The sequence below is a fragment of the Mixophyes fleayi genome, chromosome 1 (assembly GCF_038048845.1).
Source record: "Mixophyes fleayi isolate aMixFle1 chromosome 1, aMixFle1.hap1, whole genome shotgun sequence".
Lineage (NCBI taxonomy): Eukaryota > Metazoa > Chordata > Amphibia > Anura > Limnodynastidae > Mixophyes > Mixophyes fleayi.
Genome location: NC_134402.1, coordinates 228,090,741 through 228,112,104, shown reverse-complemented (window position 1 = coordinate 228,112,104; position 21,364 = coordinate 228,090,741). Strand labels below are relative to the sequence as shown.

Below are 21,364 nucleotides of genomic sequence, written 5' to 3'. Positions count from 1 at the left end.
AAGGGTATTTTGTGATAACTCAGTATTTCCTCAATAAAGGTGAAATTAAACTTTATTCCATATATGATGCTAAACTAAGCAGCATTTAAGGAGAAAATAGAAAAGTTGAAAAGAAGGAAAATGCTGGTCCTGAAGTGGTAGTGGGTTCGACTTTGATGTGACCTTTTTACTGTTCCCACCATACACATTTTCAAGAACAGGTGGTATGCTGTTTTTATGTACAAGTTATAAGTTATAAATTGTGGGGTAACCAGGCAAATATACCCCATGGAGAATTTTCACCATTTCCTTTATATTTGCCTTGGGGAAGCTGCTTAGTATGACCGTCTGTAGGAGAGCATTTGCAGCGTATGCATGCACGACAATAAGATAAATCACAACCTTGGCACATGCTGCTCCTCTCTTTCTCCTTCTTCCTGGACTACAACCCCCTGTCACCTTTGATGGTTAGGTCTGCTCCATTTTTGAGCAGAGCAGCATTATATGTAATACCTAAACATTACATATGGCTCTGCTGTGGTCCAAAAATGGTGCAAGGAGGCTCTATGTACATTAGTACATAGAGACCTATATTTTACATTTTTTACTCTTTCAAAAATGGTGCCACCGACTGAAATTTAATTTTTTTCCCAAATGTCTGTTTTTGTTCTAAAAAGTGTTTTATAAACTTCAACATTTCTAGGATATTCCAGGACAAATTCTAATACAATAGTAATATAAAAAATGGATTTATTTTCATATTAGTACAGAAGTTTTAATGAAAAAAAATCTGACACTTAACACACTACAGATTCATTATTATACTATGGAGGCAATATGTAGTTCCACATGTGTGCATCATAAATAACTATTGCCCGCATTAGCAATTAAATAGTATTGCCCCCTTAATATAATCCATGAATTGCTAGGAGCACAATAATAACTGAGTCTGAGGTTGCATCCTATAGAAATTCACAATGACACTGCATCATCGTCATTATCATCATCTATTTATATAGCAAAAATAAAAATAAAAGGATAAACAGCGCAGATCTATATCTAAAGCTGCCCTCATGTTCAAAGCCCTGATCCACCTCAGAGCATAATATGTATATAGAGCACAAAAAAATTAGAGAGCGAGTATGGCGCTAAAGATCCAATATATATGACAATTCACTCTCCCCACCAAATAATGGCTCCACTTATAACAATTAAATAGAATGAAATACAAATAGGAAGAATATCACCAACTGTGAGTACAATATCAGTAGACACATATATATAAACTGAATGAATCTATATAGCCAATTGATGATAGATCTCTGAATAAAGGTCTTAGATATCGCACTTCAATGATTTCAAAATGTCTCACAATAGTTTGTAATGAACCCCAATCTCCAAATAATCACAGTCCCTTTGTAGTCACCCCTCAGAGGTATGCACTCACAGGATTCTTGATGCCTCAGGAGTTTCCAGCAATAATTCTATTCATCCACACTGTTTAATCCCGCATGGGAGATCTACAGTGTAACACAATTTCCTATATGTAACAGAGTATCACCTCCACACATTATTACGGGTTTACACAGCGAATACAAGTAATTAGTCTCACTTCACTTCTTTATTTATATAGCGCCACTAATTCCGCAGCACTGTACAGAGAACTCATTCACATCAGTCCCTGCCCCATTGGAGCTCACAGTCTAAATTTCCTAATTTACTGAGACAGAGACAGAGTATTTTTTTTTTAGTGTGTGGAAGGAAAGCAGAGCACCCGAGGAAACCCATGCAAACACGGGGAGAACATACAAACTCCACACAGATAAGGCCATGGTTGGGAATTGAACTCATGACCCCAGTGCTGTGAGGCAGAAGTGCTAACCACTTAGCCATCCATGCTGTATTCTGTTTCTTACACTGGTGGCTTCCTTGACTGTTACATACATGATCAGAGTACAGGGGAAGAACTTCAAGAGACTCATCATGTCAGGAAAATGTAAGTGAAGCCTCTTTAGTGTAATGTTGGTGTGTTCTGATGTCAGAACCTGCTGTTTATACAGATAATGTTTTCAGACATGTTATTGGAGATTATTGTTAAGTATATGTTATGTAAAAGTACATACAGTATAAGTCCCAACATTCCTTATTGGAAAATCAGGACAAATAATCCCATGTCCCCAATTCGCCCAAACCACAAACTGATCTGTCCAAACCTTTCCCATTTTTTTATGAGTATACGCCATTTTTTGGTAGGGCACATCCCCTTTGGATTTCAGAAATTGGGAAGGTACCTCAAAAAATGGGACTGTTGGCAGGTATGATATAGTATTGCACACATTTTAAAGGGCTACGGAATATGTTGGCGCTATATAAATAAATGATGATGATGATGATGATTTTAAGCCTTACCACCCCCTAAATGTTAAACAGTTTCCCACACTCTTCCCTCTGTGACAAATGCTATAGCGCAGTTTCTCAGCTAATTCTGTTTCCCCTTCATTTATTTTCTCTTTTTCCTCTGCTTTCCCTCCCTTTACTCGGGTTACTCTAAGGTTCTAAGTCAAAGTTTAGTTTCCCTCCTACTCCATTCGCATCTCCCTCTTCCCAGAACACCACATCAATACCATCATTCACCCTTGATAGTTTTTTGGTCAGTTTCTTTTCTTTAAATATTAGGGGTCACTATATACACACAGCAATATTGTAACACAGTTTAAATTGGATGCAGTCTGTTTGATACAAAGAGCACAGATAGCCTACATTAGCGTTCAGGGAGACAGAGAGGATGTTTAGAACATTTATTTTTCACTTAAAGCATCCTGCCTAAGGGACGTTTACTGTTGGCTATTATTGTTATTACTATTATCATATTATTATTGCTAAATGTGTCAAGCTTTATTGCAACTATACAAATAGATAGTATAGATGATCATTAAGAGATCAAATAACTATACATACAGGGGTTGGAACATTATTCGATGTAGAAAGTAGAGAAGTTGAGAAGAGACATTTTATTACTATGTATCTGCAGTAAAGTTAAGTCAAGGAGACCACAACTTGTTTTTTTTCATAGTTCCAAGCAGAAGCCTGACGATACAAACCGATTCGTCTTTGTGGACCATATAATTACCAAGTGTGTTTGAAGTTCTCCCTGTTCATGACATTTTCTGAGTTGTTTGCGTCATTGGAAAGGAATATACTCAAATTATTTACTTTTTTCAAGCACATTCAACTTAACAGTATTTAATTTAAATTGTGCAACTCAAATAATTTCAGGACAGAAATAGTCAAGTCAAGACAGTTGTACTTGAACTTGCATATATCTCTACATCTTTGTTATTTGATTCACATGCAGTCCTAAGCCAACAGTCCTTTATGTGCACTGACGAAAGAGGTCAAATTGAACTGTGTTCTTGCCATTATTACTAAAGTTTATGGTGTGAGTGGAGTGTATGAAATGTAAATGCCTTGGGGTGTGTATTGAGCAGGAGGAGAATTGTAGTTCTTTGTTAGAACTGCACAAGGTAGCTTGTTAATTAACCCATAATAATATTAAGAGAGAGAATCACTTGTGCATAAGTAATGTGCGTATTGTTACTAAAGAGAATTATTATTAAATGTTCCTATTGTATTTACTATTACTGCATGATTCCAACTCTATTGTTCCAAATATGTTTTTAAATATTTTCTCTTACACCACCTCAAGTTATTGCCACACGTTGGGGGTAATCGTTTAATAAAAATGTTAACGTGGAATTTAATAATAGAAACATAGTTTTCATGTGTTAGTGGCTAATTGTGAATGGGATTCAATCAGGTGTTAGGGCAGGGAGTTTCCTGAGTCGACCCCTAGTGGGCTGAACCAGCCCATTGACCATGCATAAATCAAGACTCAAGTGGCGGCACCACTAATGACCCAGAGGGGAAAGAAGACCCAGTGGTCCACTTATCAGCACTTCATCTCTGGGAAATGAGGCATTTAAGGCATTTGACACAAAGGTTTGGTGTTTTTTCTAGTTGAAGGAATCTGCAACAAAAATTGTATTCATTACTGGTTTATGGTTCCTCGAAAATGTGATGCATTTTTATTTTTCATTTCATTTGATTTTAATACTATTTTTTATGGTTATTTTGTGTTATTATATCTATGTTTTCCATATCTCCAATTTTATGTGTTTCAACATATCACACTAGACTATTGCTTGCAAATATACATTTTTTTTGAACATTATTTTTAGAATGTGCCCATTCAGTAGATATTAGCAAATTATTTTGTACCCCTTTTGTTATACAAGCAAATCAGATTTATTTGCACTTCATCTGCAACAAAACCTGAAACTCAATTCTTATCTGCATTCTCCAAGCTACATCTATGTGATTGCACATTGCTCTTCACCATCTTCTAACACATATCTACACCAAGGGACTTACAACCCCTTTTTTAGTCTTGAACTAAAATCCCAATACATGACTTAAACCCAGCTTCATATAAGACCACACTTTCCCCAGTCCTATATATCCACTATTCACAAAACCACTCATACAGATCTATCATTCTCCCCCACTCTGTGCCTGTATCCTTAACTACTATTAAAAATGCACTAACTTTGCCCTATCACACAGATATAGTAAGGGACAAATGTCAGTGGTTTCAACAGATATAAAGTACTATCCCTCTGTACAGAGTTTACCAGAATTGTTTCTGTATTGTACATGGGTCACTAGAATATTTTTGGCATTGTACAGGGGTCACTGGGATAATTAAATTCATACTCCTCCACAACTATTTTTAGTTTGAGGGAGACTACTAGAAGAAACCAAGGGGCAAGGTAATGGGCTTGAAATTTGTGCCTAGCTATTCAAATTTATTGCAAAGATATGTATGTATGGTCAAATTGACCCTTTTATGATACTCTAACAGTGGAGAAGGCAACATATTTGGATCTTATAATGCTAATAAAAGAAGGCAACTTAATTAAACAAGCCTACAATACGCCAGTAAAACAGTCTAAAAAAACAAAACAATAGTAAACATACCAGATGGCTAAATAATATACCTGGGGACAATTCAAAATGTTCAGAAGACAGGTCCTACTTAAAGCAGGTAAAATCACTTAGAGAAATTCCATGAACAGAATTATGAGTATAGTATATAAAACATTCAATGAAACTGAAAAATTGGACAGGGGAAGCTTCCGGTTCAACAAAAATAAAAATTAACTTTTAGAATGTAAAGCAACGTTACATTTATTACTTTATTAGTTCAATAGTGCATCAAAATCACTTGAAAAAATTAGTTTGAGGGATAAGTTCTACCAGCTTACCAATCAGTTTAGGGCTGCCAAAGATTGCCCAGACCAGCAGTACATTAGCAAAAGTGCTTAAAAGCTTTAAACATTTTATTGCCATAATACCTACCAGCAACGGTTGTTTGGAGGAGCCATGGTACTTCAGCACTGGCCTGTCTTTTTTAGGAATTGTGTGACATTATGACAGTGGGACACCACACTGTGGTTTTCCCTGTTATAGTGTCACCAGCCCAGACCATCATAGCCTAGTTACACGTTTTTCAGGGGAGCCCACATTGATCCATGCCACTATCAGCCCAAGCTATATCTTGAGGTGCATGCAACACAGCATATACATGTAATTGTGAGGGGTTTTGTGAACACCTACGTTTTTGACGCAAATCTGATCACAATCAGCATCAGTTTCTTTATATTTGTTTATTACACACACACCATGCAAACTGACAATTCCTTTTTCCATGGGATGTAATCAAAATTGGCTAGAGTTTTTGTCATTTTTTTTATAATGCAGTGGGCAATGAGCTTACCTGGCGGTATTGCCGGCGCTATTGTCGGCATTTTGAAGTTAATGATTTTTGTCAACATTGTGACTGTCGACATTACAACCTCTCGACAGTCACAATTGACATTTTAACTGTGTCGACATTCTGATTGTTGTCAGTATGGTGTCGCCATTCTGAATGAAAAGAGACTTCACCCATATTTGTATCCTTTACTTTTCCTTTACTATATATACAGTATAAATAGATGCACAGATTAATACTATACTTTGCAACCAAATCCTTTGAAACTAAATTAAAAGTATGCAGAAAATACAGCAAATTGATCTTTATTGCACAATTTTTTACTTCAGTATGTGCATATCTTGCACCTTCAGCGAACAGGCATGTGAAGTTTGTGTGGCAAGAAATCAAGACTGATGTACAGATATATTCAATCTACATTGTTATTAAATTAGATACACTTGGTATAACTATTGAGACTGAGAAGAGCACAAATACCAAATAATCAGGTGAAATTGAAAGGAAGCAGTGAATATTACTTTTGTAGAGCTGTACAATAAATTCACAGGTTAGATGAACCTAGATGTGAGTCACTCACTAAATATCACAATATTGTTATGTTTCTATGCTCCTGGGCAAGGTGGAGTTGCTCATTGTTTTATCAATATAATACAGGACTTTCACTATTGAAAAACATCTTTTAAAAAACAAGACTGTAGTGAAAAGGGAGGAATTACAGTTCTAAGGATTAACCCATAACATGAATAAAGCATAATCATAAGGGACTGCATTGTAAATTCTGTCAGTGGTAGTCCGGATACAATAATGCTGACAATACTTATACCAAAGTAAAAATTTCGATTAGTGTAAGAGCGACAAGGAGGAAATAGAGACTTACCATATAACAGACAGACAACATTCCTCACAAGCTTCTTTAATGGCAGATCTAAAATGTCTCCAGTGTGAACAATGTCACTTACAATTGCCACAGGGAGATTGATGGTTTTAAGACGGCAATGGGCTTACCCGCCACCTGGATTACATTATACAGGCCGTGGGCCGTGGAATTGCTGCCTAAAAACCGTCAATCTCACTGTGGCCATTGTAAGTGACGTCATTCGCACTGCAGACACTTTATACAGTCGCAATTTACATCACCTGGGAATGAAGGGTGTGGAGAATATTGTCTGTCTGTTATATGGTAAATCTCTTTTCTCCTTGTCTCCCTTAAAATACTTGTCATTTTTACGTCGGTGTAAGTATTGTCGCATTATTGCACCAGTAAAAACATACCCCACCCAATACTGTATAGCAAATGAATCCATTTAGCAAGCTAGAGGGTAATGCAAATGACTTCAAAGCTGCGCCTGCTCTCATAGGGTTAATGACCTAACTCAATGTATAAAATGTGAGGCCAGAATTACTGGCCTGTGCTTATTCTGTGGCTCTGCAGACCCAAGGACTATAAAATTATATTTTTACCTTTAGGGGGAAATAAACAGCTTCTAAGCCCTCATGTGGTGAGCTGTTTCCTGGTACTGGAGTGGTTTTTGGCACCTGAAGAGACTTTAAGGAATCAACCTAGCAGGAAGTATTATACAAGATACATGGGCTGTGACAACAAGATGGCTTCCTATATTTTAAATAGGTAAATATAATTCTATTTCCAAAATACTACTTACAATCAATATAGTCAGTGATCATCACATATTCATAAATAGTATGATGAAGGACAGCCCATACGTCAAATAAAGCTGCTGGTCACACAGGGAATGAGAGGAAATGAGTACCAGCTCAACTAATACATTTAAACTATTTCTGTTTGGTATCTGTAGATTGGTAAATTTGTGTTGGATTTATTAATGGTAAAATTGGGTTTGTGTGACACTTCCCAGAAAAGATATGTTACATTTTATCATTGGGCAATAAACATGGAAGATGGAAATTGTGGTAACTGGCCTGTCCCCCTGTAGGAGGGGACAGGTGGAAAAAGTGTCTTTAAAATATGAGACCACTTACAAGAAATAAACTGACTTTTGGGAAATAAATCAACATTGATTAGCTGTCCATCTTCCAAACCAATTTCCCTTGGCGCAGATTATATAACTTGTATGTAAGATTATACTCTGAAACTTTATTTTTTATTTTACGTTTTGCTGTGTTATGTCATCTTTTATAATTGTTTTAGAACCTGTAAGCATTGTACTTTTTGCATATTAAATGTAAAAAATTATTGCTCTAAATGAATTCACTGCCTGTTTAGAAGAGGTTGATACCTTGGCTATGTTAACTTTTAAAATACCAGTGTGGGAGGTGTTAACTCTTTTAGCTATCAGAGCGCAGAGTGTGCGCAATTGGGTATTTAAGTCATAGGTTTTCTATGGGCCTTATATGTTGATGGTGGTAGTTGTGGAGAGGTATAGACGTGTGTGCCTGTGCTGGGGAAGGGACCAGTTAAATCTGTAACCTAAGGGATAGGTGAGAGCAAGATTTAGGCTGGAATCCTGTGCGTTCCTTTACAGTAAACATCAAAGTTATGAGTGCACAAGTGCGGTTTGTGACTGGTGAAGGTTGTCAGGAGTGGTTTCCTGACAAAATAGAGGTGATATATGATATATAAATAGATGATAAGGATGATGATGATTTGATTCTTTGATTATTTGATGTTATTAGATCAGGGATCTGGCAGAGGCAGGTATCCTTGACAAGGATAAAGAAACATATATTTTATGCTGCTTGCAAGCAATATGTACCATTTAACCCATTGTAACTTTGTCATAGCAAACCATTTTGCTCCTGTACAGGAATTGTATAGGAAATCATGTGATTATCAATAAAGAATCTCTAATGTATCATATTGTCGAAGTCGTATAATTGGATGAACGAAAGTATATTGTTTTGCCGTGCGATTGCGATTCGTACGCCACGTAACACCGATCCGTACACCACCTAACACAGCGTGTGGTGCGATCGCACGGTAAAATACGCACGTACACACTCGCATTACAACATTTAGTTATTTATATAATTCATATTCATGCTAGTCCGTTACACTGTAATATATGAGCAGATAGTATTTGGCTTATTATTAGTTTATATAATATGATTATATGTACACTTCAGTGATATTTAAGGTTCAGCTTATAGGAAAGGTGTCATGTATAATATCATATTAATCCCCTTTACATCAGCAGCTGTTCGGTGCATTCGGTGAAGAGATCGCACATTGCATACTCTAGTTATTGATGTTAGGGAATAAACCTTTAATATGATATTAACTGTCAAATTCTAATGGACTGATTGTAATTGGAGTTTGGCGGGAAGAACAGAGCAGTTTGGCGGGAAGAACAGAGCTCATCCCCTGGAGAGACCCCCACCTTTGGATTCCTTAGATTGAATCAGCCTATGATGTGTAACCCCCTGGACCCTCCTGATGCCTGGACCAATAGAAGCAAGCTATACCACCTGCATTGTTTCACTGTATCTCTGTTTGCATATAAGCAGTAGCTCTCATGTAGTGTTCAGTCTACTCTGACCACAGTTATCTAAACAGATATACTGTCCACTGGGACCCGTGGAAGCGCAGCGATTGCAGCGGTATGTATTTATCTCTTGGTATTGGCTGTACTGTACTGTACTGTATTGTATTACAATCATGTATTGAATTGTTAACTTGTTACATCTGCTTAAATAAATCACTTTGTGCGTCAGAAACATAATACAATCGCTTGGGCAATGCTTATTTGAAAATGATACAATTACTTTAACAATATATATTTATGTAGGGTATGACCATTACTTGTAAATCCCCATGCAAAGCCTTATTTATTATTTGTGCTGCCCTAGGAAATAAAAAAAACAACTAAATTATAAACTGTGCACTCTATAGGCCACTCTGCACAGCACCATCTACTAATAAGCGTCCACTAGTGGGCAGATTTATCCAGTGTGTAACATGGATGTCACTTCATGTAATCCAATAGAGATGGGATTTGTGAGGCAACCTTTCCAGTCTTGTGGCTTGAGCTGAGTATGTCACAGTTAGTACACTACCCTGAGCGGTAACATGGTATTTTATAGCCTCACTTACAGGATACTGTGTATGTGATATTTGTTAAGCTGCTTTGCGTACATATGTGACACATTGAAACAATTATTGCCAATTAATATATTGAAATGTATACCTGCTAGTTTATTGCATTTGCTTTTACAGTCCTTTAAAAGGGCAGGTTAAAGCAGTGTGTGAAGAAGGGTGGAGCTGTATGTGATCTGAGTAAGAATGAGATCATAAAACTTTTCTAGTGTAACATCTTGTGGTAAGCGTAGTGCGTTGCAGCCAGCTACTAGCTGTCCTGAGCTGTCACATGGTATTTTGCAGCTCAGCTTATAGGATATTTTGTATTTGGTGTGGTAAATTACTTTGCATACAGATGTAAAAAATGTGCAATATCCATAGCTATTTACAACAGAGGAAGTGGGTTTGTGTCTAACATTTTCAGTTTCAATAAATGCATCAAGCTCTAGTTTGTACACGACATAGAAAGGTAACAACCATAATAGACTTCAAGATTTTGACCCTGCTCTGTCCTGCTTATATCTAAGTGTGTGTAAATGTAACTGTAATCCTCTAAATCAGTTATGAGCAACTGGCGGCCCTAGTGACACCTGTGCCCCCACAAGCCATAATCTGGGCCCTCAGATCTGTTCTGCTTTGAAGTCAGGTTGGTTTGTTATAGCTTGTAACACTTTTTTAATATTACTGTCGATATGTCAAAGTGACTTTCATTTATTAAAATTGATTGTTTTAACTTATCACTGAGATTAACGGTGATGTATTGTTGTTTTGCAGTATAGAGGGGCAGCCATGCAGTATATCAGGTCACCTATCACTGCCAGGGCCATCTTTTCCATTGGGCACAATGGGCAGGTGCCCGGGGGCCCCACGAACAAGGAGGCCCCATAGGCAGGGCTCTTAATTAGAATAAATAATCCTGAAAAAAAAAAAAAACCTGCAAAAAAAACCTTCAAGGGTCACTGAGCAAGCACATCTATCTATCTATCTATCTCTATCTATCTATATCTATCTATATCTGTATCTTTATATATATATATATATATATATATATATATATATATATATATATATATATATATATATATGTATGTAGGGGCCCCGGTGCACTGCTATGCCCAGGGGCCCATGATGTTGTTAAGATGGCCCTGATCACTGCTCTAGGTGCACAGATTCTCTTTACTCTCAAAGCAAATATTGAAGATGTTGCCGTCATCTAACATTATATTACTTATAGGGATCATCAAGAACTAGTCTATATTTGGTCTTGTTATTAGGCCACCTATGGACTGATGCTGAGTTGGACACATTTAGCTTAATTTACTCTCAAAAACACTGGTTGCTGGCTTTCTGTTAATTCAGCATTGGTATATCTCGTGCAGGTGAAAGGTTAACTCCTGTAGTTGAGTCCTCTGATATTTTCTGACACCATCAGTAAATCTTTACAGATATTGTTGGCTCAGTTTGAGTGTGTATAGGGAGGTGGCATATGGCTATTGGCACATTCTTCAGCTGTCTTTCCTCAAGCTGTTACAGATAATGCCGCAGGGAACTTGGAGTTTAGAGGGAAAAAAAATTTAATTCTCACAACTCTGTATAATGTTGTTATTGTTTTTTTGGTGATGGTCCTCATGGAATTATTATTATTATTATTATTATTATTATTATCATTTATTTGTTGGGCGCCACAAGGTTTCCACAGCGCCGTACACAGTACAAACAGTAGTACAAAACAGGGTGACAAAGTACAGAACAATAAACACAAAGTACTAAAGCTTCAGGAACTCCAGGATGTCATATGGAGTAAAGACAGAGCGGAAGAATCGGTATGGAGAACGGAGGGGAGGGGGGCCCTGCTCATAAGAGCTTACATCCTAAGGGAGGGTGAAACAAAAACAGGCACAAAAGGGAGCCAGTGAAGCAGGGGGGAGAGAAGAGATGGGCCAGGGGAGAGAGGGAGAATGAGAATAGTGGATGAGGCATTAGGTGGATGGTTGGTAGGCTTTGAGGAACAGGTGGGTTTTAAGTGCCCGTTTGAAGGAGCACAGGTTGGGAGAGAGACGGATGGAGCGAGGGAGGTCATTCCAGTGCAGGGGGGCAGCTCGGGAGAAGTCCTGGATTCTAGAGTGGGAAGAGGTGATCAGAGTGGTGGAGAGGCGACGGTCATTGGCCGAGCGCAGGGAGCGGGCCGGGGTGTGAATGGTGAAGAGGTTAGAGATATAGGGGGCAGTAGACTGGGAGAGTGCTTTGTAAGTGGTGGTGAGGAGTTTGAAAAGGATCCTGTAGGGGAAGGGGAGCCAGTGTAGGGCGTGGTAGAGAGGGGAGGTTGAGGAGGACCGGCGTGAGAGAAAGATGAGCCGAGCAGCCGCATTGAGAACGGAGCGAAGGGGGGCAAGATGGGAGAGGGGGAGGCCAGTAAGGAGAAGGTTACAGTAGTCGAGGCGGGAGATGATGAAAGAGTGGATGATTGTTTTGGTGGCATCTTGAGAGAGGAAGGGCCGGATGCGGGCGATGTTGCGCAGTTGGTAGCAACAGGCTTGGGCAAGGGATTGGATATGGGGGGCAAAGGAGAGAGAGGAGTCAAGGGTGACACCCAGGCATCGGAGTTGCGTGACAGAGGAGATGGTGGTGTTATTGACCACAATAGAGAGGTTGTGGTGGGAGGGAAGTCTGGCGGGAGGGATGGAATAGATATTGGTTTCAAGGAGCGAGGTTTATAGACCATCAGCAGTAATGTTTGAGCACCATGGACTGCACCATGGACTGTTGCCCCTTTGCCTCTTACCTCCCTTCACATTGGATTCCAACTTCTGCCCCTCTACAATGCTGACAGATTAACTGCTGTAATCACGCCAAGTCAGAAGTTACTGGCCCTGCACAAGATACACTCTCACACTAGGAATTTCCATCAGCTCAGCCTCCTTCTTACTGCCTGACTTTTGTGCTGTGTCTTGCTAAAGTACTTTAGCCTGAAAGGTTCTTCTTTAAAGGATTTAGTGTGGACAATAAAAGTACAATATATGTACTGGGAACAGGACTAAAGATACCCCAAATGTGTAGGTTTCTTTTTCTACGATAAAAAGGGCACTTAATAGATACAGTAACAAAGTAAACATAAAAATAAACATAAAGCAAAGTCTTATTCACAGAAAGAAACTTTGGAGGTCATGAGAATTAAATGCAGACACTTTTACAAAATCTTTAAGGGCTAGATTTACTAATAATCGAGTTTGGTGGCGGTTTTAAACTGCCACACATCGCCGGCGGTTTAATGGTCTAAACCACTGCATTTACTATAGGGCAGTTTGAGGCTGCGATTTGAAATGGATGGTGATGTGTGGTGAATTGAAAAAGCTAAAACGCCGACAGTTTTGTCCAAACCACCAGCGGTTTGGTTAAAGCCGCCATCAAAACCACCATCATTAGACAGGACAGGACAATTTTAATACTTGCTTCTGAATAGCGTGATAGCTCAAGCATGCTGTTTGTGCTATTTTGCCATTCAGAACAGGAGAAAAAGCACCACTGTCATTTAGATTACTTGGGCAATGATTATTTATTTATTTAGGGGCAAAATTAAATTAATAACTTATGGGCGGTGGGGCATAGCGGGAAATATCATTATATTAAAGGGACAAAATTAACTAATTATATTATTCGGGCACTATGTAATGCCAAATTGTGCAACATAAATAATTATATCCACTATTAACAATCAGTTAATATTATTATATATTCATATTTCCCCCATAATATAATGTTATAATAAAAAAAAAAAAATCCACCATAAGTTAATATTAAATTAATTTTGCCCTTTAATCAATAAATAATCATTGCCCAAATAATTTTATATGTCAATGGTGCTTTCTCTTATGTTCTGAATGGCAAAATAGCTCAAACAGCATGCAGTTTGCGCAAACTCGCCAATCAGAACCACCTCTTTTATTATGGCCGTTTGGATAGCGGTTTTGCATACCCCAGCTTAGTAAATTCGGCGTTTTGTCCGTTCATCATTGTTAAAATTGGGACGGCAATTTGAAAAGTGGTGGTTTTGTAAAATGTCAATTATGGCCATTTTAATGGCGGTTTGGGCTTTAGTAAATCCAGCGGTTTTAAAACCCCCAGAAAAATCACCAAAAACCATCAGTTTCACCAAACCATCCTTTAGTAAATCTATCTATCCATCTCGTAAGCCAGAGCGTCTGGAGCTTGATCGAACACATACTATGGCTTGCCCAGACAGCTTTATTTACAGTCCTTAAATTCAAATATACATAAATAAATACACAATCACCAATCATCTATCTATGTTCTAAATAAATAATCCATGTTAGCTTTCGCAGTGGCATGTGTTTTGCTCTCAGAACTAACCTTTGAATTTCGGGAAGTATGTAGCTAAGTCAGAGATGTGGATTTTTTCTTCCAACAAGTCAGTCTTGTTGAGGAACAAAATGATTGGAGTCTCTTTAAACCAAGGCAGTTCCATTATACTCTTAAAAAGGGCCAGACTCTCCCGCATACGATTCTAGGCCAGAAAGAAAGAGAATGTTAGACTATGAACAGTCCTAGAAAAAAATGAGTACATTCAAGTGGGCCAGCACTGATATTTGAGTAAAAAGTCAAATAAGATGATTGTTTGCAGTAATCCAAGTGTAATAGTGACTCTGTCAAGGCCTGATTAAGAGTTCAGGCCGAGGTAGGATAATACGCTCTTAATGACCCATTGTCTCGCTAGGTTAATATGCGATAGGTAAGGACAAACACATCCTTAATTTAAAACCCAGCCCATCAATGTTCATGTTCTTGTGTTTTTCCCACATTTGCACCTGGTGCTAGCCTTGTCTATTCTTCTCACTTATCCTTGGATGGGGGTTTGATGATGACTCATTATCTTCTGCCTTTTTCCATGGAAATATATCAAGATTAAAACTTTACTACATTTTTCCTTCATGTTTTCTATTTACTTGGGAACAACTATTCTCTTATATTTTAAAATTCATTTCAATTTATACTTCTCCCTGTCACAAATTTTCACCTCCAAAAATTATACTCACTCTCCCCCCTAAACCTTTCCGCCCTATTCTGGCTGGTCAGGCTATTGGATAACAAGGCCCTGAGCTCTAGAATCAATCCTACAGAGACAGACACTGCAGTCAGAGTTAATGACAGCTTGGTAGAATTTGCAAAATTGCACTGAGTGGAACTGTTGGTTCATACACCAGCCAAGGGCTAGTCATGTCACCTATAGCACGTTGTCTGTAGTATGCGTGTGTGTGTGTGTGTGTGTGCGTGTGTGTGTGGGGGGGGGGAGGGGTAATACTTTACAGTTTAACATCCCAGCAGTAGAATGTCAGGTTTACATTGCAAAATCTATCTTCATTCTTCATATCTGAAAATGTTATGGATCCTATCTGGAAAATTCATTCATTTTGAAGGGTAATGATCCATTTATTAGTCCCAAATGTAATGTGACACATATGTGGGCAGGTATGTTGTCTTAAAGATCCACATGATGTGACCTGAATGTGTGTGGTTATTTTATCTGACCCTTTATATTAAACCACAGAGCATGTGAGGATTTAATTATGGATACAAAATGCCTGAAAGAAAGAACTGGCGTATGAAAGGCTTCTGTGTCTAGCAAAAGGCAATGCCTTGTGCATACACAGTAGTTAAGTTATTCCATGTGTATGGAGAGCTGTGCAATAATTGGCAGGCTCCATATGTGATGTTTACACCACACACAATTACTTGATATAAGAGAGAGTGAGGTTCTTGAAAAGCGCCTCTCTGAATTGAGCTACTTCTTTTCCTACTATTGTGTGACTTCATCAATTCTCTTCATAAATTGTAAATATCCTCAACCACACTGCAATGCAAATGCTATGGACTGCAGATGGCGAAGAAAGACACACTCCTCTACCTCAATGTAAGTCCATTACTGTCAGACAGCTGTCCCTAATAGCTTCCATACTGCAGTGTGGTCCAGGAGTTTGTAGTGAATGGAAAGTACTGATTCTGTACATACCAACAGCATTGTCTTGTTTTTACAAATCCAGGATTTATTTTGGGTATTGGCTAGATTTTTAGCAAAAAAACAGATATGACTAAATACTTCATACAATCAATTTCAGATCCTGATATCCCAATGATTTTAGTGTATAGACCACGGATTTATTGCTTTCTGGAGCAAAATAACAGATAATAATATATAATTCAAACCCTATTGTTTAATTATAATATACAAATTAGAGTAGCAGTTTAATCAGTTTTAGTATTCTGACAAATCTTTTGAATAAGGATCTTCATACTTATCTGACTATGTTACGTAATAGCAAAGCTTTGCATGAATTAATCTTCCATTATGGAAACTGTATAAAGATGAATATAGTTATTGTTATAGCTAAGTGAAAAAAATCACATTTGGAGCATCCTTAGTGCTTATTTGAGTGCATTTGTATTACTATGCAATATATTTTTACTATGACCACTTTGACAACGACCCTGGAAAAGTTAGTTGGGATACAGGACTCCTTATCATCTGGAAGGTCAACATTACATCAAAGGCCTCTATGAGCAAGGAATTTACATCACAAGAGACTTTGCTTCACACATTTCCACCTTGTTCCGGTATGTGTCCTGTCATTCTCTTTGGGGATATATGTTGTAATTAAAATGTTATAGTTATATCAGATTTTCCATTTTCTATTCATTCTTTACTTATTGTGCATTGATTGTGATCTCACCTCTTTTCAACAATATTTCACTATGTTATATTTTCATTCACCATTCTTTTGGAGTAATGAGTCACATTGAGAACTCCACCTACAGAGGATTTTGTCTGTGTGTGTGTGTTAGGGAATTTAGACTGCAAGGTCCAATGGGGCAGGGACTGATGTGAATGACCTCTCTTTACAGCGCTGCGAAATCAGTGGCGCTATATAAATAAATAGTGATGATGATGATCTTCTATTATCACCACATAAGGATCTATGAAAATTCCACAGACAAAGTTTGTGAAAGTCTCCTCCCGCTGTTCTTTTCAGGTATTTCCCCCTGAACCCTCCCTCTCTTTTTCCTCCTTTGAGGTACACTCTATCCACCTATTCCACCCAGTCCACCTCCGTGTTGCGGTTATATACCGTCCTCCCGGTCCTGTCTCCCAATTTCTTGATCACATTGCCACCTGGCTCCCTCACTTTCTCTCCTCTGATCTCCCCTCCCTCATCTTGGGGGACTTTAATATCCCTATAGACAATCCCTCAGATCCTGCTGCCTCCAAACTTCTTTCCCTCTTCTACTCCCTTTGTCTCTCTCAATGGACCTCCTCTCCCTCCCACCACAGTTGCCACTCCCTAGATATGTTATTTTCATACTTTGGTACTGTCTCTGACCTCATTAATTCACCTTTTCCTCTCTCGGACCACCATCTCCTCTTTTTTAGCATCTCTCCACCCCTCTCATCGTTCCCATCCCCCAAGGTTACTCTCACCAAGCATAATCTTGACACAGTTGATCCTACCAGTTTCTCCTCCTCCCTGGGCTCGCTCCTCTCCCCCATCACCACTCTTTCTTGCCCCGATAAAGCTGTGTCCTTTTACAATCGCACTCTTACCGCTGCACTTGACTGTGTCGCCCCGGCTGTCACCGTCAAGTTTCTTCGGGCCCCGCCACAACCGTGGCACACTAAACTTACCCGCTGTCTTCAAAAATGCTCCCAGAACAGCTTTGGAGAAAGTCACGCACCCGTGCTGACTTCCTCCACTTCAAGTTCATGCTTGCCTCTTATAGTTCGGCCCGATTCCTCTCTAAACAATCTTTCTTTAAAGCTGTCATTTCTTCCCAATCCTCCAACCGCTGTCGGCTTTTTGCCACCTTCAACTCCCCCCTCTCCCCTCCCCATCTCCAACTCCCCCCCATGCTCTCTGCTATCGACTTTGCTACCCACTTCACCTCCAAAATTGAGTCTATATGTCATGACATCTCCCAGCAGTCCCTTCTAACCCCACCCTCTCCACCCTCCATGCCCACTCTGTCCCCCTTATCACCCTCCTCTGCTGTTGCTATCTCCTTTATCCCCTCCCCTCCTGCTAGCTCACCCTCCTTCTCTTCCTTCACACCGGTATCTGGAGATGAAGTCCATATCCTTCTCTCTTCCTCTCCCCCCTCCACTTGCACACAGGACCCAATCCCATCCCACCTCCTCCGCTCCCTCTCTCTTGAAGCCTGCTCCCACCTTGCACACCTCCTCAACCTCTCCCTCTCCTCTGGAATCTTCCCCTCCTCTTTCAAACATGCTCTTGTCTCCCCCATATTCAAGAAACCGTCCCTTGAACCCGCCTCTCTCTCTAACTACCGCCAATTTCGCTTATTCCTTTTGCCTCCAAACTCCTTGAACAGGTTGTCTACAACCGTCTCACCTCCTTTCTCTTCTCTCACTCACTCCTTGACCCACTCCAATCTGGTTTTTCATCCCCTCCACTCCACTGAAACTGCCCTCACTAAGGTCACTAATGACCTTCTCCTCGCTAAATCCAATAGACACTACTCCCTTCTTATCCTTCTTGACCTCTCTGCTGCCTTCAATACCGTTGACCACGCACTCCTTTTGCAAACTCTCAAATCTTTAGGCCTATGCAACACTGTCCTCTCCTGGTTTTCCTCTTACCTCACCAACCGCTCCTTCTCAGTCTCTACTCTTGATTCTACATAACCCCCTCTTCCCCTACCCGTTGGCGTTCCTCAAGGCTCCATTCTTGGCCCCCTGCTTTTCTCCCTCTACACCTCCTCCCTTGGTGTCCTCATCCACTCCTTTGGCCTCCAGTACCACCTCTATGCTGATGATACCCAAATCTATCTTTCATCCCCTGACCTCTCACCTTCCCTTCTGTCTCGTGTCTCCTCCTGTTTCTCGGCCATCTCATCTTGGATGTCCCAACGCTTCCATAAACTCAATATTTCCAAGACCGAGCTTATAGTCTTCCCCACCTGACAGGACTCTCCCACCTCCCCCCCTCTCTATTTCTGTTAATAACACTACTCTCGTTTCTGTCCCCCAAGTCCGATGCCTTGGGGTCATCCTTGATTCCTCCCTCTCATTCAAGCCTCACATTCTGTTCCTTTCAAAATCCTGCTACTTCCACCTTCGGAATATATCTAAGATACGTCCCTTTCTCACCATGGAAGCTACGAAAACCCTTGTTCACTTGCTTGATATCTCTCGCCTTGACTACTGTAACCTCCTTCTCTCTGGCCTACCTGATTCTCGCCATGACCCTCTTAAGTCTATCCTCAATGCTGCTGCCCGCCTCATATTTCTCTCCCGTCGCTCTGTATCTGCAGTCTCCCTCCAACAGTCACTACATTGGCTCCCCATACCCTACAGAATTAAATTTAAACTCCTCACTCTCACCTTTAAAGCTCTTAGTCAATCTTCCCCTCCCTACATTTCCAATCTCATCTCTACCTACACTCCTACCCGCCCCCTCCGCTCTGCCTGTGACCTCCACCTCATTACTTCACTGATCACCTCGTCTCACTCTCGTCTTCAGGACTTTGCCCGGGCTGCTCCCCTGCTGTGGAACGATCTTCCACGTTCCATCAGGTTAGCATCTACTCTCAAAGGCTTCAAGTGTGCCCTTAAGACTCATTTCTTTATTCAAGTCTATCAGTCCTCCCCCTAACTTCCTTGTCCTGGCTCTCTTCCCCAGTTAGTACCACCCTATTTATGTCTCCCCCTTCCCTTTAGGATGTAAGCTCTCATGAGCAAGGCCCTCTTTCCTTGTGTGCTACATCTACTGTTCCTTCACCCTCTGTACCTCTTGGCCTGCTTCGCTAGCCCTGTTTTCCCTGTTTTCTTAAGCTTTGTCCTTCTTCTCACTGATTTCTACCATCCCTTTCACTATCTGTGCCAGATATAATCTGATTTGCTTTACCCTGCCACCCGTGTTTATATATATTTTTGTATCATGTTGTGTCTTGGTTCTGTTTTCTGTATATGTAATGTACAGCGCTGCGGACCCTTTGTGGCACTTTATAAGTCAAAGATAATAATAATAATAATAATAATAATAATAATAATAATAAAAAGGCTGGCATTCTATTCCCATCACGTGAGTGTGATACAGGAATTCAATATATATACGTTTTGTTGGTTTTTTTGAAAAAACACATATCTAAGAATTATCTGGGTTGAAAAAGGATCCAAGCTCAAAATTTACAATTTGGACATTTATGTTTGACACATTGGGTTGCACACTTGTTTTAATATATGACAGTAGGTATGTTGTTTCATACTCCACTTTATATTTAATGCTTAGTGACACTACCAGATTTTCTTTTTATTATTTGTTGTAAACACAATGCTGGTTCCTTAAGTCTACTAGGGCAGTTTTTCAATAGTGTAAGCACCTGATGATGCCAAATAAGTTTTTTTTCATAAATTTTTGTCACAATGTGATTATGTTATCAGAACCCTAAAAAGTATACCTTTCATGTTTGCTCATGAAGTTAAGTATATGCATCTACAGAAGTGTAGATTCTTCTTTAAATATATCATCTGCATGAAGAGTAGCAGTTATAACAAGCTTTTTCAGTCTATTATTATTATTATTATTATTATTATTATTATTATTCAATATGTATAATATGTCATTGTCTCTGTGCTGTACAGGCTAAGGAAATTATACAGGACATTACAACAACTGCAAATTAATTCTAAGAGTCAAAAGTATGGAAAAACATATATTGTGAAAGACTATAACCTAAAATGTAAGAGACAAAAGAAATGTAAACTTAAGTATATGTCATATTCTTCCTCTCTAGTGAAGCTCTTGCCTGGGCTTCACTCTTATAGGAAAGGAATAGTCTTCTTTTTTTTTCTCAACCATTTGGAAAGTCTGTGACTCTGCAAATCTGTTAAGCCTACGTATGTCATTTGTTTTTTTATGATGGCTTTGAAGAATTGATGGAATAATGAAGCATTCATAGTCACCTTCTGCCAAGAACTTTGACAGAAATCAGTTTGGCAGTTAGACTTTAACTTGAGAACCTCATCCCCATTTAACAGACACAACAAAGGCAATGTATCCGAAAACAGCAGTTCTATCAGTTGGCATCAAACTTCCAAATACTTATGGTTGCACCTTCACAGGAATCAATGCAGGTAGAACAATTTCTCCTACCTAAATAGGAGCATTTGAGCAGGCAAGCTCTTGGTCTTTTTATGTACTGTAACACAAAGGGCTTCTTCAGGTTAATTTATGTAGCCATAATCTTCTCAATATATGAAATGGCCATTATGAATACCTCGTTATACCTTACAGGCTGTGCAATGACCCAGTCAGTATTTTTTCACTGAAATATTCCAAATATTCCAGGATTATCTTTATCAATTAGTAATTGCCAATCTAGTTAATCATTCTTCAGATCTAGTTTTGCTCCTTTTCCATGTCAAAACTCTACTTCAGTGGTGCTCAAGAGCTATCAAAAGTTCAGGTTTT

General features: G+C 39.2%; 1 protein-coding gene across 3 annotated transcripts in view; it reads right to left on the bottom strand.

The window, feature by feature from the left end:
• GNA15 (G protein subunit alpha 15) overlaps positions 1-21,364 on the bottom strand; it is a 53,649-nt gene that overhangs the window by 3,626 nt on the left and 28,659 nt on the right. For all 3 annotated transcript variants that reach the window (XM_075206485.1, XM_075206476.1, XM_075206494.1), the window contains exon 7: positions 14,235-14,388. In XM_075206485.1, coding sequence (XP_075062586.1) covers positions 14,235-14,388 — 154 coding nt within the window. The remainder of the gene's footprint in view (positions 1-14,234; positions 14,389-21,364) is intronic.